General features: G+C 43.7%; 1 protein-coding gene across 4 annotated transcripts in view; it reads left to right on the plus strand.

Annotated features, from left to right (window-relative positions):
• The first annotated feature begins 727 nt into the window (after positions 1–727).
• mprip (myosin phosphatase Rho interacting protein) overlaps positions 728–23,101 on the plus strand; it is a 50,893-nt gene continuing 28,519 nt past the window's right edge. The window contains exons 1-7 of one of the 4 annotated variants that reach the window (XM_072712299.1): positions 728–1,779; positions 10,342–10,419; positions 10,975–11,040; positions 19,461–19,612; positions 19,903–19,987; positions 20,490–20,664; positions 22,217–22,685. In XM_072712299.1, coding sequence (XP_072568400.1) covers positions 1,657–1,779; positions 10,342–10,419; positions 10,975–11,040; positions 19,461–19,612; positions 19,903–19,987; positions 20,490–20,664; positions 22,217–22,685 — 1,148 coding nt within the window. In that variant the 5' untranslated portion in view covers positions 728–1,656. Of the gene's footprint in view, positions 1,780–10,341; positions 10,420–10,974; positions 11,041–17,157; positions 17,270–19,460; positions 19,613–19,902; positions 19,988–20,489; positions 20,665–22,216; positions 22,686–23,101 lie in introns of those variants that run through there. The other 3 variants (XM_072712298.1, XM_072712300.1, XM_023831234.2) reach the window with 3 other exon arrangements.

The following is a 23,101-nucleotide window of genomic DNA, read 5'->3' on the forward strand; positions in this document are numbered from 1 at the left end:
ACCATGGAGATGTGAGGTATCACTGCTGAGGTGTTATCGAATATTTTCTTTATTTTCTCACTTCCACAATATGTGCTCAAATGACTTGATAAAAGCATGTGGATCCAAGGAGAATTACATTGTTACATTACACAGATTTAATTACATTGTTACATATTTGTGTCATGATACCGTACCATAGTTACAAGACATACTCTGAACAAACAAATTTCAGTCTAAAACCTAAAACCTGCCAGCTATCATATAATGGGAGATAACCATGCCTATTATAAATACTTGTTATATCTTTTAATCCGCTATATTAATTAATCAATTCTAAACTGCCAAGCTTAAAAAACAAACCAATTTCTATCTCAGAATCTATACAGGAAACAAACACACAGTTTTTTAAAATATAACTCTTTCTTCAAAGATTAAAGCTCCAAATAATTTAAGGGAACTCGGCAGTAGTGTTTTTTTTAGTAGACTATTATTAAGGGTGCTTTTAATAAAACGGTATTCAGTAGATCCATTTGTAGTTTTTCTTGTCCTTCCAGTGGTTCCAGATGACCCACAGAGCAGCTCTTGTCTCTCGTCCGTGTGAGATTGTTTTGTTCCAGCGCCACTGAAAGGGATCCGGGACGTGGGAGTCACATGGCCCCATAATTAACTCCAGCCCTATTATGAAATAGCTGTGACCCCCCCCCCCCTCCCGCCTCGAGACACTAAGATGGCGAGCTGGTGCAGTCTCGCGAGATACCATGAAATTCCAGCAGCAAATCTGTAAGCGACCTCCCTCCCTCCTTCCTCCCATTGGGAAAGGTCTGGTCTGAACACACACACACGCACGCACACACACACAGAAAAGAAAAAGGAGACGGACGCTGGAACTTAGTAACTGAAACAAACCGACAGAAAACACGCTTTTGACTGAATTATTCGGCAGGACGCGCGACGCCACTCTCCCGTTTCTGGGGCATGTTCCCGCGGGGGACGGACGGTTAGCCCGCGGGACTGACGCTGCTTGTAATGCAGGAGCGAACTGGAACCAGCGAAAAGGGCTCATTTTAAACGACTAGCTAGGGGGTTCGGGGGTGGGGATTTTTCTATTAGCTGGCTCGAATAGTGGCGAGCTTAAAAGTTAAAAGCAGCTAAACTATACCTGGGGTTGTTTACATCTCCCGGCTCTTTTCGTGGCTATACACAGATGGGACCGTCCTGTTTGCGGGGGACGTCGGAGCAGAGGGGTTAACTCTGGGTACGAATTTAAAAAAGAAAGAAAGAAAAGAAGTAGGGATCGGCGTGTTGATTTTGTAGCAGGACAGTTACGGAGAGGACAGCTAGCCGGGCAGCTAGCGAGCGAGTGGCTTTGAACGCAGGCCATGGACTAGGGCAAGGGCTGCGATTAGCTTGTTCTCCATAACCGGCCAGTACAAGAGAGGAAACTGCGGGGAGATACTGCCAGGAGATAGGAGACGCTGAAGACTGGGTGTTTTACCTGCATAAATAGTCAAAAGATGTTGTTTGGATCATGCACTGGATGGTAAAGGCCCTGCTCCAAAGTGGATAAAGTATTACACAGATAGAGCGGCGAAGGTCTAACGAGGCTGTCCCCTGCGAGTGTAATTTGCGGTTGTTTCAGTCCTAAGTGACCTCGGTCGGATCGGAAGAGGGAAAATGTCTACGGCGAAGGAGAATCCCTGTAGGAAGTTTCAGGCGAACATTTTCAATAAGAGCAAATGCCAGAACTGCTTCAAGCCCCGGGAGCTGCACCTCCTGACCGACCAAGACCTCAACCAGGTACAGTAAGTCCGCATCTGGGCACCTCGCTGACGCCACGCTTTTTGTTTTTGTCGTGTTTTTTTTGGTTGATCCCTTGTTAAATATTAATCGAGTGATCGGTGGTCCATAATTTGGCTTCGTTACGAGGGTTTCTCGCGTTAGATCGTATAACGAGGACAGCTGTGTGTGTTATTGCATGCATTTATAAAGAAAGTCGTGTAAAAACGCCAGTACCAGGTGCGACACAGCGCACATCTTGAAGTTTGGATCGGTTCATTCAGCAATTTCAGGGTTTCATTCAGCATGTCGTGCTCTCAGATGCAGCTGTCCGACGGTCGTTTTCAGGGAGTCTGTTTTCGGATATGAAAAATATTGCGTATCATGTTACAATATCTGTTGTGTTTTAGTGAGCAACCTTGGGTGACTTTGTGTGTTTTGTTGTACTGTTTTGATCGTCTCATGCCTGTAGGTGAGCCTAACTTCCCCCCCAATGCGGCTGTCCTGCACGGCTGCATTACGTCCCGCTGCTGCCAGCGTACTGTACCCGCCTTACGTTTATATCATGCATTTCGTCTTGCTGGTTGGCTTTAAAAAACCCACCACATTGACGCAATCTCTCTTTCTTTAAACACTGCTAAACGTTTATAGAGCTCTACACACTTTTGTTGAAGATATCTATTATCTATTTATTTTTTCCCCCATATCTGTTGGAATGAAATGCAGACGGTGGAGTCGTAATTTTATTACTCTTGAATGGTATCAAATGCGTTTACTAGAAAACGTCATGTATTCCTGTGGTTTATCTGTTTACAGTATGAGTTCATAGCCTGCCTTTTTATGTTTCACATTACAGTAAGAGGTGGTAAACTCTAGACTGCAAGGAAATTAATGGTTCAGATTTGCAGTTCAAAATAAATTTGAGGAAAATTGAAACATTCATGAAGGTATTACATTTAGTTCATTGCGTGCTTCATAAAATCCGCTTTTAGAGAATGCTTCTAAAGAAGCACAATTATAATGAAGTTCATATTACCGTTTGTGCCTATATAAATATGTACTTAGTTATGGGTTCCAGGACACACATTGGAAAATCCCGTTTGCACAAAGAAAGGTCATTTACAATAACTTTCCCGCTTTCCTTATTTGTCCTGTCACTGGTGTATTATAGTTATAGAGTTATATAGAGTTGTCGTATGCACAGAAAACAAGCAGTTTCGCTCTATAATGAAATTCTGTCTTTGTACATCCTCCCTTTACTGCAGAAAATATAAATGATCATTAAGACATGTTATGTAACATGTTATATTGAAACATTGACGCATAAAATTCAGCGCTAGGGCAGTTTTTTATGACAACTGTTGATTGGACAGGGGCTAGTAAGAAAAAAGGGGGGTATGTTACCCAGTTTTAAATACCAGTTCACTTATCAGGATGGTTACAATTCAGTCCTGTCCTGTGCAAAGATCCTGAAATTCTCCAATAACGAAAAACATTTTAAACAAAACTTTATAGACTAAACATTTAGTAATGCTTGCTGTAAGCTGGGTGAACTCGGTGAACTTGAAACATGTAATCGTTTATCTGCTTGCTAAAGCTGAGACAGGTATGTTTCGAAATGTTTATTTCATTTTTGGAACAACTGATAATGAGGGGCAATGTTTACAGCTTTTGTTAGTGTGGTGTATGTAAAACACGCAAAGGGGGGGGTCGGCATGAGTACAAAATCAGTAAGCACACCAAATCCTAGGAAGACTTTGTATACATGATACTAAAATATTCAGGTAAAACAAGGCCGTACCTCACCATAATTTTCTAGTACCAGAAACCTAAAGCTGCTGGCCTGCCGTTATACCTGAAACAAATATTGTTTTTGTCACCACACCATTTGTTCATTCTCTGAATAATTAAACCGGCAATGTGAATTTCCATTTTCTTTTCTGTTTACTTGAACATTACAAAGGTGTATTAATATTATTGTAGGTATCCCTTACTTAAGAGTTTTGTTTTGTGCTGTATCACAGTGTAAAAAGTGAATTTCGTTTGGCTCCTGGGATGTCGGTGCTTTTAAAGTTGTGCCAGTACCCAATACAAAGTTTTGACTGTGAATTTTAACTTTTTTTCTCAATCCCATAGTGTATGATGGGGCAGCATTAATTGACTGATAAAAGCTCTTGTTCTTCTGCAGTGTTTCTTATGGATGATGAACCAAGGTTCTGTCCCACCTGGTGTAGGTCTTGGCATATAAGCAGCTGCTGTGATCAGACCAGTGTGACACTGGCTTTTTATGATCTAAAGAGGAAACCTTTCAGACCGCTTGTACCCTGCTGCAGTTCCTTCTAATTGATCCCATTCGCTTAATCCAGATGGTTGAATGAAGGATCCCTGAAGAAGGAGCCAGCCCTGCTTTAGAGCGTCGTGGCGACGTCAGCAGCCTTCTGAACGCGTGTACAGAGGCCTGCGTGTGATTAACATTAGTTAACCCTTATGAAGCTCAACAGTACAATCATCTACTGACTTGCCTAATGCCCTGATCCTGTGATACTAATAGATGCATGTTTATTTAAAAAAGCACTGACATTACACTGCTTTTGTTGTAATGTATGGAATAATTGGCACTGTGTTTTATAAAACTTAATGGTCAGGTCTGATTGTGTCAGTATTTCAATATCAGTATTTCCTTTGTTGTTGTATGAGTTGAGCAAATCAGTGACTTCACCGTTTGCCTGCAGAGAACAGTGGCCAGTTTGAAGTTTTAAGATGTACCAGTACTCTGCACACCGTACTGTTTTCGGAAAAATCTGGTTTACAGCCTATTCTAGCCATCTATCTTATAGTGCAAGAATTTTCTGCAAAGTTGTTCTTTAATTGTGCTATGAAGTGAAAACGTAAGCCATTGGCCACAGCGTGGAATTGAAGTGGTTTACAAGGCTTAACCTTTTTAAAGTTTGTAATGTGCATTTATGTTACTTTAGTGAGTTAAGACATTAACTAGATTCAGGAACACCGGTAACCTTAACGACCCTGGTAATAATGAGGTAGCACAGAACTGAGTGAAACATATGGCACACTGACAGACTTCGATGCTCTGTGGTTGATTATGTGTTCTGATGGTTGAAAGCCTTAAAACATGTCATGCAAAAGTTCCAGCTACTTAAATAAAATCCAGGAAAAACAATTACTCATTTTGTGTTTAGCTTTAGTCTAGAAACCATATCTTTCAATTTCCAGTCTAGGGAGTGTCATTACAGGACTTTATTTCTTTGTTTGTGAATTATATCTACTTTATCTAGTTTAATTTGGTCATCAATTGCTGTGACAACTTCCCATTTAGGTCTCAAAATTTAGATTATTTTTTCCATGTTATACATTTTGATTTCCTTTTTTCAGAGTTTGTCATGTTTTTTTGTGTATGTTTGTCAGCATAGGAATGCATTTGATAATAGCGTAGGTAATAATAGACTGAATGATGCTTTCTTAAGGTATTCCTAATCTATATCTTGATTGTAAGAAAACCCTCTCTGGTTTTACATTCCAGAAGGTGGTAAAACGGGTTTTAAATATGTAACTGCTTTCCACAGTATGGGGTACACCTGGGTTAGGTCAAGTCTACCTGACTTGAGAACGTCTTTATAGAATGATGATGTTACTGTGAGCTGTGAAATTGATGTGCTGTGATACTGTTCAGCTTTACTATGTAATCAGTTAGTATTTGTCAGTTATGCATTAATCTAGGGGCTTGCTGATAACTACCTGTCATTTGCTGATTTTAAGATGATTTCATGGAGAAAATCAGTCTGCGTCATTCCTACAAATGAATAGTTGTGTTCATCGGCTTCCTGCAACAGAATTTCAATGATGGCACTACAGTTTATTCCACTTCCATGAAAAGGGGATGTGTTTGGTGCATTTGTGTGTCTGGCCTGGGAGGACAGGTCATAGCCCTCTTTAAACAAGGAGTGTATGAAACACTAGCTTCATAGTCAGTGTTTCAAGCTAAGATTAGGACTTCATGACTGTCTGCATGGGTAATGTACATCAGTTTTAAATAGCTAATCGTCAAAATAGCTATAAAATAAAAATTGTCAAAGGAGTGGAGGTTTCTATTAGTGTCAGGCTAATTGTTAAATATGAAAACGGTATGATTATACTGTAAAAGTTCTCGTATGACAAGTCAGGACTGAGGCGCTGCCAGATAGCTGAATTTTTCAGGTAGTTGAATGTTACTCTTGAAAAACACCGGATTATAACAGGTTTGTTACTCTTTTATGCACACGCTAATGATTATTGTACTGTTATTTTAACATGTTGCAGTGACACTACTGTAATCCGACTTGTAAAGCGTGCCACACTGTAGGAATGTGCCGGAACTGACATGTATTGCTTAATGTTGTTCTTTGTTATTTTAAGTTTGTAAATGTTTAATAGAGGTGTCATTACTTATTATGAATATTTAATTTTTATCCTTATGTTTTAGATTTTTGCCAATTTTTTTGACTATCAGATATGAGAGCTTTTACTGTATGTAATAGTACTTCTAAATCTGAGCGAGCAGAAGGCACTTAGCTGACTGAAAATCCTCACAAGATTTAAGTTTAAATTGATGGTTCTTTCATCCCACATTATTCAGCATCAGCTGTCGAATGTGAAAAGCAGATCATAGAGAACTTAAATATCAGATTGGCTTTTCTTCTTTGCAGACTTCAGTATTTGTAAAATTGGAGCAGTTACCTTGAAGCAACTGACATTAATACCATTTCATATTCCCACCTTTTTGCTCATGCTTCTGCAGTTGTCTGTGTGCAGTAGGAAGTCACAGCTTATGATGCCAGTGAAGTGTTGGACATTTGATTTCCCTCACAAATATTTCTTGGGATTGTGGTGTGTTAACTGAAGGTGGAGGTGATGTAAGTGGAGGCTGGGGGCGTGGAACTGCATCACGCTTGTAGAGCTGCTCAGGGCTTGGTTAAAGTCTCCAGCTTAGGCTGTGGGTGCCTTTCTTGGATGGTAGCAGTGAAACAGCCTCTCATCTCTAATGGGATGGGTTGCCTGTAGTCACATAAGGAGAATGTTCCATCAAGGAACGATTTTCACATTGCTTTTTTGTTCTTTGGAACACTTAGCCAAAGCAAACAGTCCTTCCTGATCACCCCCCAAACACCTTGCCTCTTCATCTTCTCTTACCTTGTCCTCCTCCAGTTTCCCTCCTTATGGGGTCTTAAGATGCTGGTGAGAGGCTTCTGGCTGTAGAATGTAAATTGTATACGTTACTAGGATTCCCACATTTTCCTTCTATTGTTTTGAATTCTGTACTAGATTTGGCTATATGTTTGCAGCTTTTGTTTTCTTAACGTCACCAACAGGTTACAAAATACCTTAAACACTTCCAGTTAGTAGTAATCATCTAGATTGTGAAATAAATTGCATTTTTAAGTACTGGAAAAATCATGATTAGTGTCAGACTCCATATGTTAAAGAGCATTACATCCAGATTAATAAATGCGTACCAGAGATTTGCACACCTGAACTAGACCTGTTGCTATTTGCTCCCTTTTTACTTGTACACACATACTTCCTGTTTTGACAAATGAAAGAAGTTTTCGTTTGCACGTTAGGGGTTTCAGACACCCAAGTAGAGCGGTCTGGCCTCTTTGATGCATCAAACCAACCGCAGGCATAGATACACACCTGGAGGTGTCAGATTGTGGGATTGTGGGTCTTGTCAGCACATACTAGTCGCTTCATACATAATTTTGCACAATCTTGACAGTGCTTGCGGATCTTGGGTTATCCCTAAAAAGCTTTGAGGGTCTGCAGAACCATGGTAATGCTCTTGGAAGATGAGGCGAGACACTTAGCCTCATCCCCTGAACTCCCTGGGCAGGGTTCATTTCCTTCATCTGGATAGCTGAAGAGTCTCTGCCTTTTTGAAAGCGAGTGCTATGGTGGCCTCCGCGGTCTTTGTGCGCAGGCCCACGCAGCTGGCAGGGAATCTGTACTTCCAGGTCCCTCTGGGAATGACTCACACAGGCTGACAAAGAGCATTTGTAAGCTGCCTTTCGCATCTCCAGTGATAAGGCTCGCGATTTTTTGGAAAGGTCTTTGGATACCCCTGTCATCAGCATTTCACCTTAAAAAGAAGCACATTTTAGATAAATGTTGCCTTTAAGTTTTAGCAAAAACAAACTGGTTTGTTTCCAAGTAAGAGTTGACTCTGGGGTCATTTGATGGTCAAAGAACTGTCAGGACAGCCTTTCTGAATGCAGTAAAATGGAGCCAAATGAGAACACCATATTTATTTGGATCCTTGGTATAAAATCTGATCCACTGTTCGTTCCTGTGTGTTTTACACATTTATTAAATACTACTGCTTTAATTTTGCCATACTTGATTCAATTAAGACCAGTAAAGCAAGCTTTACACACGGTTCATTGAACTTGCTAAATATTAACTTGCAAGGTGGAAAAGGTATTTTTTTATTTATTTTTATAATCTGAGTTGCTGCTCACACTATGTTCTTCTGATATAGATTGTTGTGTCAGGACTTTCTAAGACTGGCATGGCACTTACGGCAAACACAATACAAAAACCAACAAAACGAGTGAAATTGCTCGGTTGAAAGAAATCACATATAAACAAATTTTGTGTAGTGGAAAAAAAAATTGTTGTGTGTTTCCATTCTTCATGATTGCTTTTAAAAGACAAAATGCAGTCTGGCAGAAAGCAGCGGGTCGTTTTAACGGGAAAACGTGCAGCGAAATGAAAGACCTAAAGCTTCGGTTAGGCCTGGACCGCAATGTGGTTTGCCTTTAAGTAATTAAAGTGAGCGTTTTGTGTCGCATTCTGCAACTGTTCAGCAGCGTACATAAAGAATCCATGCTCTTGTTTGTCATCAGGCGGTAGAAAGACGACTGCCCCACGGTTCTGTTTAATCAGGACCCAAGGGCAATTACAGGAGCCAGTATTTGGCTTTTCCCCTTCATATAATTTTGCAACACTTAACAGATGATGGGTTATGTGACCGATATTCATCAATAAACTTTGCGTGCGTGCAGCTCGCTGAGATGGTGGTCGGAGGTGATGCTTCTCACTCTTGGCCGTCCGGGGCCACAGCCAGTACAGCGGCCGCATTGTTGTAGCTCACCAAGTCTCTTCAGTGTGCTTCATGTACGACTGTAAACAATCCCTTCCTCCATTAATATAAAGTCTGTACCACAGGGCTGTAGCTCTGCCTCTTGAGAGTTAGTCAGGCTGTTCTGTGGGAGTCGGAGTGGGGGGGGGGGGTGATAGAAGTTTGGGGGGGGTAGGAGGGGTTGTGAAAGGAAGCGCGGTTTTCCCAGGGCCCGCTCCGGGCTCTTTAATTCCATCTGGGGGCGGGTGGGTGGGGGTTCCCACATCGGCCTGGTTCACAAAGTGCATCCAGCGGCAGGGCCGGACGCTGGGATCAGGGGCCTTCTGGGACCGGCTTGCAATCGGAGACCCTAGCCTGGGAGGAAACTGGAAGCTAAGACTCACTCTTAGGGGGCGGCCAGTGGGGGTTATGGGTGAAGCTCCAGAGAGGAAGTCAGCCTACAATGTGTGGAGGAAGAGCGAAGGGGCGTGCCAATGTCCTCCCTCCACTTCTGTACTTCAGCCACAGCTTCACCTCTTTCATTTCTGCACTATAATTAGAAGACAATCATGCTGTTGCGCATTTATCTATGGCTTTTTCTGCTGGTGTAACTCTCTGGCACATAATGCATTCATTCAGGTATGTGACATTGGATTAAGTGCACAAGTTTAGGGAGTATCTAATAAATGCTTTTGCCAGGGACTATGACTAAAACTAAAAAAGGTGGAGTGATCTAAGCATCTCTTGTATGCAAGCACTGCATTTCAAGATCCTCATTACAGTAGAGTTACTGGACTTTATGATTGCAGATTTATTTTATTCTCAAAATAAGAAATGCCCCAAAGGGCAAAATACAGACTAGTTTATCATGTGCAAGTTTAAACAAGAATGAGCTGAATTTTATGGTTAACCCATAGAAGCTTGGAAACAATACAGTGTAATTCTTGCCTTTGACACAAATCATCTTTTGACAGTCTTTCTGAAAGGAGTCTTCAGGAAGGGCTGATTGTTTGGGGGGTGTGACTTCCCTAGCCGCATGCTAATGTTCCTGTTTAGCCTGAGAGACCGTCATTTGCTGGACTGCCCGCTGACGCTGATACTCTGGGAACGTGCTTGAAAGACTCAAATAAATTGTAGGGTTTATTTACAGTGGAAATGATTGCTCTTTTGTCCTTTGGGTTGCTCAGTATTTTTCATAATGCCAAGAATGATTAACCAATCGTCTGCTTTTGTGAATGTTTTAAGTTGCTTTTTCAGACAAGGCTGACCTGTGGTCACATGACATTTTCTCTTTACAAAGCAGAGCATTAATCATGATTTGATGGTGCTGGGAAGTCTCGACTGTTTGTTGTTGGTTAATGTAATAGCCCCGCCCCTTCCACATCTGGACCGTAAGCATGGCTCATTTCCTTCCACCCCCCACAGCTCCCCTCCTGTTGCTTGTAATGATTGTCTAAATTCCTTTTTTGCAGGCCAAACCGATTTATGGAGGCTGGCTCTGTTTGGCCCCAGAGGGGACAGACTTTGATAACCCGATGCAGAGATCCAGGGTGAGTGAATGGCTGCATTTTGGCCATTTTCATTTTCTACTATTTTGGCTATTTTCATTTTTTATTTACATGCTTACAATGAAAAATGTTATAAAATTAGGAAGCATCTCACAAAGTCAGTTCAGTTGCTCATAATTTACTTATTTAACCAGCATAATTTAGTGTTTGTTTATTCCAGAGTCAAATTAACATCTGTAGTCCTTCATCAGGATATGAAATTGCATTGTGACCCTTTACAAGAATGACGACATTAGGCAGCACAGATTATGTAGCTACTAAGTGTGATATTGTAGATAATTCTGGTTTGTTGTATACATAATTTCCATTTTCCTGGGGATTTATCGCTGTAACAGATTATACTTGTGGCAAAGTTAGTTACTAAGTCATGTGGGCCTTTACTTGCATTACCTGTTGTCCTGTTCTGTGGCACTGAGCCTGTCTGTAGGTGAGACGTCATCGCATCACTTTTGCGAGTTTCACCTGCCTCTAGGCATTAGACGCGCAGTGAACTGTTTATTTGAGGCCGGTGACAAACGCATCGTTGACTCGTTGCAGAAATGGCAGCGGAGGTTCTTCGTCCTCTACGAGCACGGCTGTTTGCGGTTCGCTTTGGACGAATCGGTAAGTAGCTCATTCCCAGTGCCACTCCGACTTGTACTTTCCCATTTTCTCATGTTGCCGCAGCCCCTTCTAAGCTGAAATTGCTCTAGGTTTTCTTCCCCTCATTTCCATGTTTCAGAGTGGTCTAGGCCTTTGGTCTAGGCCTTTGTGTTTCTTACTTTATATTTGTGATCTTTGTCAGTTCAAAGGAGCAGTAATTAATTGCAGAATAATGACGCAGGAAGTTAGTCCGTATGTAAACATTACATTTAGATTTGGCGGCTCGTATTCTGGAAAAATGTTTCCGCTATGCTTGTGTTCTTAACAGCTGAAATCCTTATTGGAAAACGTGGCTTTTCTAGGAAGTAACTTCATTTATAGGGCTGCCTGACCTTAGCGCTGTCCTCCCAAAGATAAAACGATTTGTCGATAATTCTAAAGGAAGAAGAAAGGTTAGTTGCCTGCTGTATCAGTGGCTATGGTAACCTTTTACAACGGAATCTTTCCAGAAGAGCGAGTACCTGTCGGCTTCTTATCAAACAGCCACACCTGCATGTTTAACTTGTAAATGAGCAGCCAAGAAAGTAAAAGGTGAGAATCTTAAGTGTGAGGCTCATAGCCCAGGAAGGTTCTCTCTGACCTCCGCACGGGATTGTGAGACGGGGCAGAATTAGGGGCTTGATCCGCTTAAGATTAACCGGTCTGCGTGTGAATGCATGGCAGCACCTGCGCTGGGTCCGTCACGAGGGCCAAGAGGCTAAGGCCCTGACGTCAGAATGTACCGGGCCTCCGGCGACACCCTCCCCGTCCCATCCGCACGTCAGCAGGCTGCTGTGGGCTTCCGTTCAGATAAGCAGCCCTGTGATACGTGGGCCTTCAGTTAGCTTAGTACTTTTCCTTTCATTGAAACGGGTGCACAAATACTGACAGCTGCATTGTCTTTAAGGTCTTTTATCCATCTGTTCCAAGAAAGAAAGCATGGAAATTAGGTCAGTGAATTGGTTCCTTTGTGTACCCTGAAATAAGAACTCGTGCACGTCTGACTGAGAAAAAGCATCTCAGAATTTGGATGCCTGGCCGTGATGGGCGGGGAACTTGCCATGTATAAACTGATATTATTTATTGTCTTTTGTGACTTCTTGAAGCATAATTTATGTAGCTTAGTTGCCAGTGAAGAGTTTCAACAGAAGCGGTTTTTTATTTGTTCAAGATTGTGCTCATAGGGATGATGTGCATTTGCTTCCTTTTGGGAATTTACAGCCTGCTCAGCCCTGTCCTCCCTGTTCTGGTAACCTAAACAAAGGCCCTTATGAAGTTGTATGCAATTTTCGGTAGCTTTTAGCCAGTTTCCACATAAAGGGAAAATAAATAATACAATTTGCATCTTATAAACCTGCGGTGGGCAATCTTACCCAGAAAGGGCCAATGTGTATGTGGGTTTTCGCTGCAGCTCCCTAATTAGAGGATTGATTTGCTGAAGAGTCCTCACACCTGGGTTTCAACAGCTGACCTGAAGGATATCCCAAAAACCTGCGTACACACCAGCCCATTGTGGATAAGATCGCCCACCCCTGTTTAAACACTGCTTTTAACATGGGTGATTAACAGCAGGTTTGTAGCGAATGTTTTTATGCATGCCCGTGTTACATCTCTGTTGTGGAATTGTTTTAATAAGCCTCCGTCTCCGTGAGAATGACATCTGCTCTGCGCCTTTCCTGGCCAGTTATTCCATTTAGAGGATATATAGTTGTGGGGTTTTTCCTTTTCAACTGCTGCTGGTTTCCACAAGTTTTTGGAAATGGTAAGCAGTATGGTGCTCGTGAACGCCGTAGCTCATCTAACAGAGCTGCGTTTCTGTAACTAGCCCAGGGAGAGGCCGAATCCACCCCAGCAGAGACTGCAGCTTTTGAGCTGGTTTCTTCCCAATCCGCGATTGAGGAGGCATTTCGACAAGCTGGTATGCTGTGCCCGGCTGGATCAGGGTTGTAACTGGCCTTGATGCATGGCACCCAGACATGCGTGAGCCATTATTTACCAAGCAAGAGGAAGAAATTTGTGTCTCCTGTTGGGTTAAAGCTGTACAAGTAAGCTGACATGACAGGGTTTGGGAGTCCAGCTCACGATTGTTATGTTGTATTAAGTTTCCATTTACATGTTGTATCACTGTGACTAAGTAACACAGAGCAGCAATGCTCCTAGATATGAGTGTGACAGCTTGGGTGACGAGTGCAAAATGCCCTAGCGGGGCCTTCCAGTCTGCCCACAGCTTTGTCTTTGCTTAGCCCTAAAAAAGTGATGTTAGCCTCAGTTACTCCTTAAGGCTCACATCACTGCCCTATGCCGGTTAGTTTTGCTGAACGTCACTGGCAGCAGATTAAATAAGCTGATATATTAGTATATTCTTCTAAAAACAGAAGACGGACCAGTCGTGAGGTGCCGCTCGGAGGCGGGAAAGATGGAAAGGGGGGTATTTTAGCCATCAGACAGATGCCCTGGACGTGGAGTCAGAGTCTGGACTTAGCTCAGCATTCCTGCGATATGTCCATATTTGGTGAACAGCAGAAGGCTCCTAGTGGCTGCTCTTTATGCTCTGAGAACATCAGCCCCCCCAGAAAACCACATGGCGATGCGAAAAATGCCGGAGATTTACATTCCACAGGCTGTCTGCCGTCGGATACGTTTCTGTGAGCCGAACGGGATTATATAAAATGTAAGGGAACGTAGTTGGCAGGGCAGCCGCAGTTTGTGCGTTGAGAGAGCCGCTGCATCCGCTCCCCATCCATCGTGCCGACGCACCACAGATCCCGGCCTGCTAACAGGTCTGCCGCGTACGACACTCACCACCAGGTGTTGACCGTATCGCTTTATGGCTAATAGAGATTCTTCTGAAAGGCCGAGTGCAACTGGGTCGGAAATGCCGACTGTCACTGACTGTCAGGGCCGTTTCGATTGTAAGCCACATGTGTCAAGGCACACTGGGGGGGGGGGGGTGGGGGGTGAGTCAGAAACATATACATATATAAAAATATATTCTGTGTGTCCGTTATGTGGTTCTTGGGTGTGCCATGGGTGTGTGGTTCTGATTACAGGGCGGGATTCAGGTTGTTGCTGTTCAGTCCACATTTTTGATAGTTTAAATACTGCAAATCTAAATCCCTCACTGGTGTCCTGGTAACAAGACCTTGACAGACAGCTGTTTGTGAGAGAATTATGGTTATTTGTGGTAGAGATGCACTGATCCAATATTCAGATCCGTATCGGTGCCGATCGAGACCTATTAGACATATCAGGTATCAGCCATATGTGACGATCCACGTCCGATACTTACATACTTTAGTTTTCAGCAGTCTAAAAAGATAGCTCCTATTTCTTGTTAAATCCATTTTGTACCATCAATTGCATGACAGCTCTTTCCCATTTTAGATGTGTTTTTTTGCGGCATTCAAGCTGAATGCTAATACTGCCACTCAGTCTATTTGCCACTCGGTGGGTGTGAGCGCAGTGACTTCCGCCTGCTGTGACGTCATGCGCTTACGCTCTGCAGTACGGGGAATGTAGGAGGGAGTAAGAACATCAGATAAAGTGTCAGTCTGGGAGTATTTTACATTTTTAACAACAACTAGTAGCACATAAATTTGCAATCTTTGTAAAACACAGGTAAGTCGCTAGCTTGGGCTGTTTTGCGCACTCACTACAGCTTGTGATACACGAGGGGCTGCTATCACAATGAAGTATTAGTGATGCTGTTTCCAATGGGAGAAAAATTGTGGGATATTTAAGGATTCGGCATTTACATGTACTTGCTTGGAAGATATTCAAATTGAACTGCAAATGCCTCAAACGCTTTAAACAAGATGTACAAACTAGGTGGTTATATTAGTATTTATACTTTATATTTACACATTTATTATAATAAAGTAAAAAGAGCTCTTGTATTGGAATCGGTATCGACAGGACCTGAAAAAATGTGGATCGGGCCATCCATAATTTGTGGCTTATTTCTGTTTTCAGAGCTGTCATGGAAATTGATGGTCCTACCTGACAATTGGTTATTTAAATAAATGTTAAATATTATATAAACTGTCAATGATGTACTAATAATCCTGATGCTATGATAAAGTCAATATGATATAAAAATCAAAGAACTGTGAATTAATAAAATTGGGAGGTTTAGACTTTTACGTTTTTACATTGTTTACATTTTTTGTATGTGAGATCAGCACCTCATTTTGCCTGTGGACCCTGGATTGTCTTCCACTGTTCAATGATAGCTTCTGTTAAGTGTTAAATGTGCGTGTTCATAATCAGGGAAATCTGAAGGCCGCTGTGTTCAGTTACTGTGCTAGAAGGTAAAATTTGTTCAACAAATGCAGCGTTAATATGCTTATTATGAACCCAAGGAGCAGCTGCAAATGAAATTGTTAGGTTGGCAGTTGTTTTCCCTTTTTTTTTTTGTAAATTTACTTGAACTTAACTTCATGACAGGTACACAGAATATGTCATAAAGGTGCATCTCAAACCTGTCAGTTGAAGCTCCTAATTATGCAATAGCCAATGGTCCCTGAGGGGTAACACTGAGATCAGAACACTTTTTAAGAGTCACCTGATCTTCGGTCTGTTAACCCTGACCTGTCTGGAGGGTTTGATTGTACGTGACAGTTCCACATATCGTCACATATGAAAAGTGTCTCTTCAGGCTTGACCCTGAGCATCTAAAATCTCTTAAACTGTTGAATTTGAATTCTAGATTTTTTTTAGTTGTTCATAGAAAAATATTTGCAAATTTTCTAATTAACGTGTTGTGATTGTATATAAGCAAACACAGGAGGTACAGAATGTACTCTACAGTAAGTAATTTTGCTCAGGGCAGTGTTCCTTTGTTATGTTCCCAGTTAATATTGAAGTGTTGTGCTTTTTATGTAAAATGCGTTAATGATTTGCAGTGACTATAGACATAGTGTTTGAATGTGCTGGGTGATCTGCGGAAGAGAGAGGTAGGCTTATACATTACAAGGTGGGTTACAGGTGAACTCTTTGGCCACAGGGAATGATTGGAGCTTCTCCCATTCCCCAATGTTGGAAAAACAATTTGTCACTGTAGGAAAGGTGCGTTTGAATGGAAGCAGAAACGGCAGATCTGAATACTAAAATTAACCCATAACAGAAAGCAGAAGTGTTTAGTCTGACTTGTGGAAGCCAGTAAGGAAAAAGAACCAGTGTGAGGCATCTGTAGCTCATGTCAGCAATATGCTCTGTAAATGCAGATCTCTAATGATGCATACAGCAAAAGGAACTGCAGGAACAGGATTTGTCTTTACCGCATCTAAAGATGTACATATGATGTTTCATTCATGATAAAATTAGACCGTTTCATCATGAAGGGGCTTTGTAGTAGAAGGATCTGCCCTCACTTGGCATGTTTCAGTTTCTTTGTGGATTAATAGAAAAGAAACCAAGTTTAATTAACAAGTTAAAGGTCTTTTCTTTCTAATGAAGTCCTATATGTGTCATTTAGAAGCACAGCTGTCTATTACACCTACTTTGCAGACTCAGTTTACAACACAACACAGTTCCATCCTCAAGTCATCAACCTTAATGTGTGATGAGGTCTTTTTTTAAGGCTTGCATACTTTTTTAATTTAGGAAGCAGTGCCTCTACGCCTGTGTGAGTATTCCTATTATCTCTGGTATAAATAGCTTATTATAAAAAGGCTTGGCAATTCACAGATATGGGATATGATTCAGCTGATGGCTGTTGAGTCAATGATATGGATGGTAAGAATGGCAATAACTTGATAGTTGAAGAACTTGATGTCATCTCCACTTGTGGTTTGTTTACAAACTCCCTGGGTGTGACAGAAGGACAAATGCACAAGCCTTAGTTCAGAAAGGCTGGTCATTTTATTTAACTTAAGATGTTTTATAAGTGCCTTCTGCTATTTGAAATTGGATACTTGTTAATGAGATCACCCACATAAATGCTTTTCTGCGTTAATATTTTAAACCTGAACGTGCCATTTCAGGCATGTGAGCTGTCCCAGTTTCTGGATTTCTTCCGTTTATTAATGACACAGTAATTGCCGTATTTGGCAGTGCCCGTAGTTTAATAAGCGACATCAGCAAGATCGCCATAAAAGGCATCAGGAAAGAGCACCTGCTTTGCATCTAGCAGCTGCCCGATATCAGTGGAAGAAGAATCAGCCCTGTACTGGAGAAGCTCCTGCGAAGTATATGAGAGTGTGAGATAAGGGTAGAGTGTCTGGCTTCATAATATACCTGCTGCGTTCAGTTTGTGGGGAATGTGTTTGCTGTGCTGTGATTAATCATCATTTATAGAACATTCATCTTAATGAAAATGGAGTGTGTGATGAGATGTGTACTCATTATGATGTGCTGGTGGCTTTTATTTACGTTTTTAAATGTTTCTTAGTTTCTCAATGTTTCCCTGCCCTTCAGTCGGTACGATGCACTGATGCGCCACACAGCTGGTTTAATCTGTCACTCTCGCAGACTTACAAAAGCGGCTTGAGTCTGGCTCTCTGCCTCTGTCTTCCCTTTTGGTCAGCAAGGCATAAACCGAAGGATTTTCCCAGTTGCCAGGCACAATTTTGGTAACCAAGCAGTTGTCTTTCAGTAGGGTTAGACTAAAACAGTTACAGAGCAGTTTATTGCTTTTGCTTTATATCTTCTGAATTTTAAAGGGGAAATCTACTGAAATTGAATTTTTGTATCTCATGTTTACTTTGGAAGGGATGTGCCTATTAAGAGTCTATTGGGAAGAAAAAACCTTAAAATGCCCTCTGGCTGATTTGTTTGTTGGAGCTTTAAAAGACCGCTTCACACACGCATCACAAATATGCAGCTCTCTTAACTTTTGTTGTGTGCATTTTCCCTCTTTTGTTGTTTTGAAATAAACGTTTTTGTTCTTTGTCATGGAGGCTCACTCAGTTAAGCACAGGAAATGGTATAAATTCTCGATTCCAGTGCCATATCAGTTCAAAAGTTCTCCTTCGCTCAATCTGTAAGTAGAATCTTCACAAACCTAGTTTCAGACTTCAGACTAATAAATAAAATTTTCAGTTGCATACATCCCAAGAGCATGTAATATAATTTCTCAGGATATTTTGGAATTGAGCATGGTATCATTCGCTTGGCATTTCTCCATTTCCTGCCTTTTCGGTGACCTAATTTATACTGAAAAGTGGTTCTCTTATGAAGAAAAATATTGCGCTGAAATCTGAGTTGGCAGATTTGCATCAAAAACTTTATTCCTAGCCAATTTGCAATATAAATGTAGCATTTGCCACTTTGCTGCATGCACATTTTATTAACTGTCCAATTCAGCTCGCTGAGTTTAACAATTGGAGTTCTGGTTTTCAGTGCTAGTTAACACAAGGGACAGCTAATAGTTTTAGCTGTATAACATTCTGTCTAGTACACATGTACTTGCGCCCTACAATGACGACCAATCTGCAATCACGTTAAATAAGGGTTTATTTTTAACTGGGTAAATAAAGGTTTCCCTTCTCACAATTCTGGGCGCACCTCTGCGTTTCCTGACCTTAATGAGCCTGCTGAAGAGTATCTGGTAGCTTCCATGAGGCCGTCCATCGCCGTCACGGCAGTGGGGCGCAGCCAGTGGCGAGCAGCCAAGTCCGGCTCGGCCCTATTGTCCACGGTAAACAAAGCCGAGAGACGCACTCCCTTCTCCAGCACCACGGCCCCCTGCCCAAAGTTCCCCTTCTCCCCAGCATTTCCTGTGCCGTGTGCGTGTTTCTCTTCCTCGGCCGCTAGGCCGCTGGCTTTAAATAGTCTGCTTTCGCGACACGCTTTCATAATGCCGGAGTTTCAGCGATGCCGTTCAAATGCGGCACTCGAAGAGCCGACCTGGGACGGCGTCTCATCAGCTCGGGGGTCTGCTGGTTACAGAGGCGTCAGACCTACTGCTTTCCCCTTAATGCGCTTCGGAAATTGGAGCGATGAGACTTCAAATGGCACTTTGGTATCAGTGTGGAGCATAATTGCGCTTGTCTTTTCGTCTGGCATTTAATCATGGGAACCAGGAGAGTTATTGATGACTGAAAGGAGGCTGCAGCCACTTCAGGGTGTGATTCTGTGATCTGTGTGCTTTTGCTTTTTAGAGCAAACAGTTTGATATTGAATGGGATTCTTTTATGGGGAAATTGCAGTGACATAATTTTTCTCCATTGTTTTTTGCTGTTATGTAGAAGATGACATATATAACAGTGTTACATTTTTCTTTGCTCTCTGTGAGACACATTCATGCAACAGAAGCCTTCTAACCATCCCTTGTGTTCATCACCCTCATCTTCTGGTGGCCCCCTATTTAATGCCGTTTGACTTTGTATTCCTCCCCCCAGCAGTCTCCAGGTCACTTGCCCCCAGCCCCTCAGGTCACCCAAGCTTCTCTGTCTCCTCAGCCAAGCACCTTGCCCCAAGGAACTGTGAATATGAACCAGTGCATAGACGTGATTGACGCCGAGGCCAAGACAGGCCAGAAGAACGCCTTGTGTATCATCACACCAGAGCAGGAGTACTTCATCCGGGGGGAGAACAAGGAGATCATCAACGGGTACGGCCAGATCCCTGGTAACGGGACACCGCAGCCCACGTATCTGAGCATGGCGCTGTTTACGCCGCTCCGACTGAGCGCTCGCTGATTCTCTGCCAGCTATGCGATCTGTCAGCTGTTAGGGCTCGAAGTGCTTTCAGATGTAGCGGCACAGCTGGAGCGGCTGTGGGGGACTCGGGGGTGGGGGGGTGGGGGGGGGGTCTTCAGGCTGCTCCCACTCAGGCACGCTTGTACGTCCGGCCCCTCCGCATTGGTTCAGGAGACTCTGCTGTGCGCTGTCCTCTCGCCAGGTGGAGTGAGCAGCTGGCGGTCTACCCAAGGACAAACAAGCAGAACCAGAAGAAGAAACGCAAAGTGGAGCCCACAACTTCCCAGGTTAATTCCATTCCCATCATCATCATTTCAGCGATACTTTATCCTTAATTATTAGTAGTACTAATTATTATGGGCTGCTATGTGAGGGGTAGGCCTCTATGCTCGTAGTGGGAAGGGTGCCGAATTCAAACCCTGTGGCCAATAGACTGGTGCTGTCAATGGCCCCCTGAGCAAGGCCCTCAAATACTGGGACACTGGCTGCCCCTGTGCTCCGATTTCATCTGTATATGTGTCCCAATGTCTCATGGAGAGCAAGACGGGATAGACGAAAATCACCTACTTTCCCCATGGGGATGAATAAAGTATCACTTCCATTTCCTCGTTTCCCAGTAATTATGTAAATTCTATAGGGCCGTAGTAAAGTCTTAAGCATTCTTTCTAATTACTTTCTGGAACTTCTCCAGTTTAAAGTGACTGCCAACAGCTGGTGGTATATGGTTCAGATTTAGTCCTGTTTCAGTCGTGCCGAGTCCATTAAATGTTGCGTGCCGTTCCGTTTCAGGAGCCCGGCCCTGCAAAGGTGCCCGTTACGGGTATGGGGATCCCAGAGGCCGAGAAGGTTCCGGATTCCAGGTCCATCATATGGCAGGAAGAGCTCCACAGCAGGGAGGCGGAAGCGGGTCCGGTCTGGGCCCCGGCGGAGGTCGCTCCCCTCGGCTCTCCGTCGGCCCACGCAGGTATGGAGGAAGCGGCACCGCTGTCGTGTGCTTTCAAGTCTGACCGGCTGGCTTCCTCTTCCTGTTAAGTAGCAGCTTGCTGCGTTTGCTGCAGGTGGCGCAGTAAGAGCTAAGCATGGCATTAGAATGATGTTTGGGGGAGCAGTGTCTCAGACACATAGAAAAACAAGAGGCTTGAATGTCTGGATTTCCTGTTCAGTTATCCACTCACTTCTTTTTCAGGTCTGTATTGTTTGTATTATAATAAACACATGCTGAGTTTTATTGTTTGCTTGCTAATCTTATTCTCAACCAGGCTTTAGGTGTCTTGGGAAGAGGACAGGGCTGAACGGTTATTCGTTTTGTTTGCACTTAATTGAAGGAGGGATTTGCACTTGGTTTTCAAAAGGTGGATATATTGTTTATAATTTAGCATCCGTTATCCACCTAAGCTTAGCACAGTCATCCTTTTCGCGTGGGATTCTGCACCGTACCGTAGAAATTCAGGTGGAGCTTTCTTAACCAAATGTGAGTCAGCAGCTGGCCTTGGTAAACATGCATAATAAACGCTGCCCAGTGCTGCCCCGCTCTCTGAAAAGCAGCTGTCACTAGTACCAAAAGCAGCTCTGCGTTCCTATGCCTGATCAGTTTCTGAAATTCAGTTTGTTTCCATAACACAAGAGAATTTTAACTCTCGCCTTCTTTTTTTTTTATGAAATGGGTGTTCCCTCAAACACAAACAGCGCTTTGTTCCAGCCGCTCCACTGATTCCACAGTTCAGGATGGATGGTTATAAAAAACCCGAGCGTGCAAATGGCCTGCGGAGCACTCAGCCTAAAACAGTCGTTCCTCGTCTGGGGGAATCGTGCTTGGCAGGTGTCTGTTCCACCTTCAGGATCGGCCTTTAAACGTGACATTTAGAGTGCAAATATGTCCCATGGAAGCGCTTCATGGTATATGACGGGACCAGTTTGAGCATCGAATGCCTGCTCGGGTGCCAGGAAGCCACTGTTTTGGGTCGAAGTGCTCTGCTGTGTGATGGCAGTGATGGGCCCTGGGCTAAGAGAAGCTTAACTAGGCCAATATTCAGGACAACTTTGCCAAAATTGGTAGTACAGCGTAAAGCCGACGCTCCCCCCCCCCCCCCAAACGCTTATTACTTCAAATAGCCTTTTGGATGTCTGCTGTTGGTTGGCTTCAGCACCGGTGGAATACTTGGACAGTTTAATCATTTGCGATTAGCACGAGTTCTCTATGTACTCGCCAGTTACGTCCAGGAGTTACGGGCCGTGTGGCACTGTAGCGGGAAAGTGTTTGCAAATGTGTGTTCGTGGATATGTTTACCTGGGTGGAGTTCATCTGTGCCCCCGAAGGTTTGTGGTTCAGCAGTGCTGGAGGCCACTGACTCGTAGAGCTATGCTGGTCATTTGGGCTGGTCCATGATTCTTGGAAATGGACACAGAATCTGTATGGATGATGAGTCTTTATACTCATGCGGATCTGAATTTAGGATACGGACCTTGTTGTTAGAGTCGTTTTGTACCTCTTCATTCTCTGTTTCTCCTCCCAACAGGCGCTGAGGTGACGCCTTTGGACCTGATCTCGGACCAAGGCTCTGTCAATGGCGACGAAGTGGACCGAGCGGGACTCGTATTCCACGCGTCCCCTCCACAACCCCCCTTGGACGTCCTGTCCCCGACAGGAAGCTCGTCCAGCCGGAACAGCGGCGAGCTGGGGGGTGTGCCGCGGTGTCTGTCTCCAGCCCCGAGCGACCCCTTCCCCTCAGGCCCCGGCCTGCTCTCCAACGGCTCCCACATGAGCGGCTCCATGAGCTCGCTGGACTCGGACACCAGTGGCAGCACCGTGGCCAGTGCCGACAGCCACCCGGCCGAATCACCAGGCCGTGGGCTGCGCGCGCCAGGCCCCTATGATGCGCCGCGCTCTCGCCGGCAAGAGGCAGAAGCCCGCAAGGCAGAGAAACGTGGTCGGGAACGCAGCCCTGACAGGAAGGCCGTACCGCGGCTCCGCAGCCCCGAGAGGAGGTGAGCCCCCAGGGTGCTGGAAGGCCTCGGGGTGCAGCATGCCAACCCCATAAGCTACAAGAAGCTCGAATGAAGCCGGTTACCGAAAGTTACACGGTGGCTTAATGACTTAATTAACGGCAACAGAATGTGAATGGTTTATGTGTTACGTGAGTGTGGTTTGTTTTCCAGCAAGATATTTTCTCGATAGTAATTATTGTCTTGGTAGGTTTGCTAAAATTCTCCTTGGTGTTTTGGCTGCCATCTCCTGCATAAACTGAAAGGTATAATGAAGGGACGTCATGGTCGAGTCAGTCTGGGGGGTGAGGGGGGGCGGGGGGGGGGGCTTTCTCCCTTTCCTGCGATGCATCCAAACGGCAAATTCCTTCAGCTGTGACTGTAAGTGGGTTTTGTTTGTAACGACTTGATTTGTGTTC

This window comes from Paramormyrops kingsleyae, chromosome 5 (assembly GCF_048594095.1).
Source record: "Paramormyrops kingsleyae isolate MSU_618 chromosome 5, PKINGS_0.4, whole genome shotgun sequence".
Lineage (NCBI taxonomy): Eukaryota > Metazoa > Chordata > Actinopteri > Osteoglossiformes > Mormyridae > Paramormyrops > Paramormyrops kingsleyae.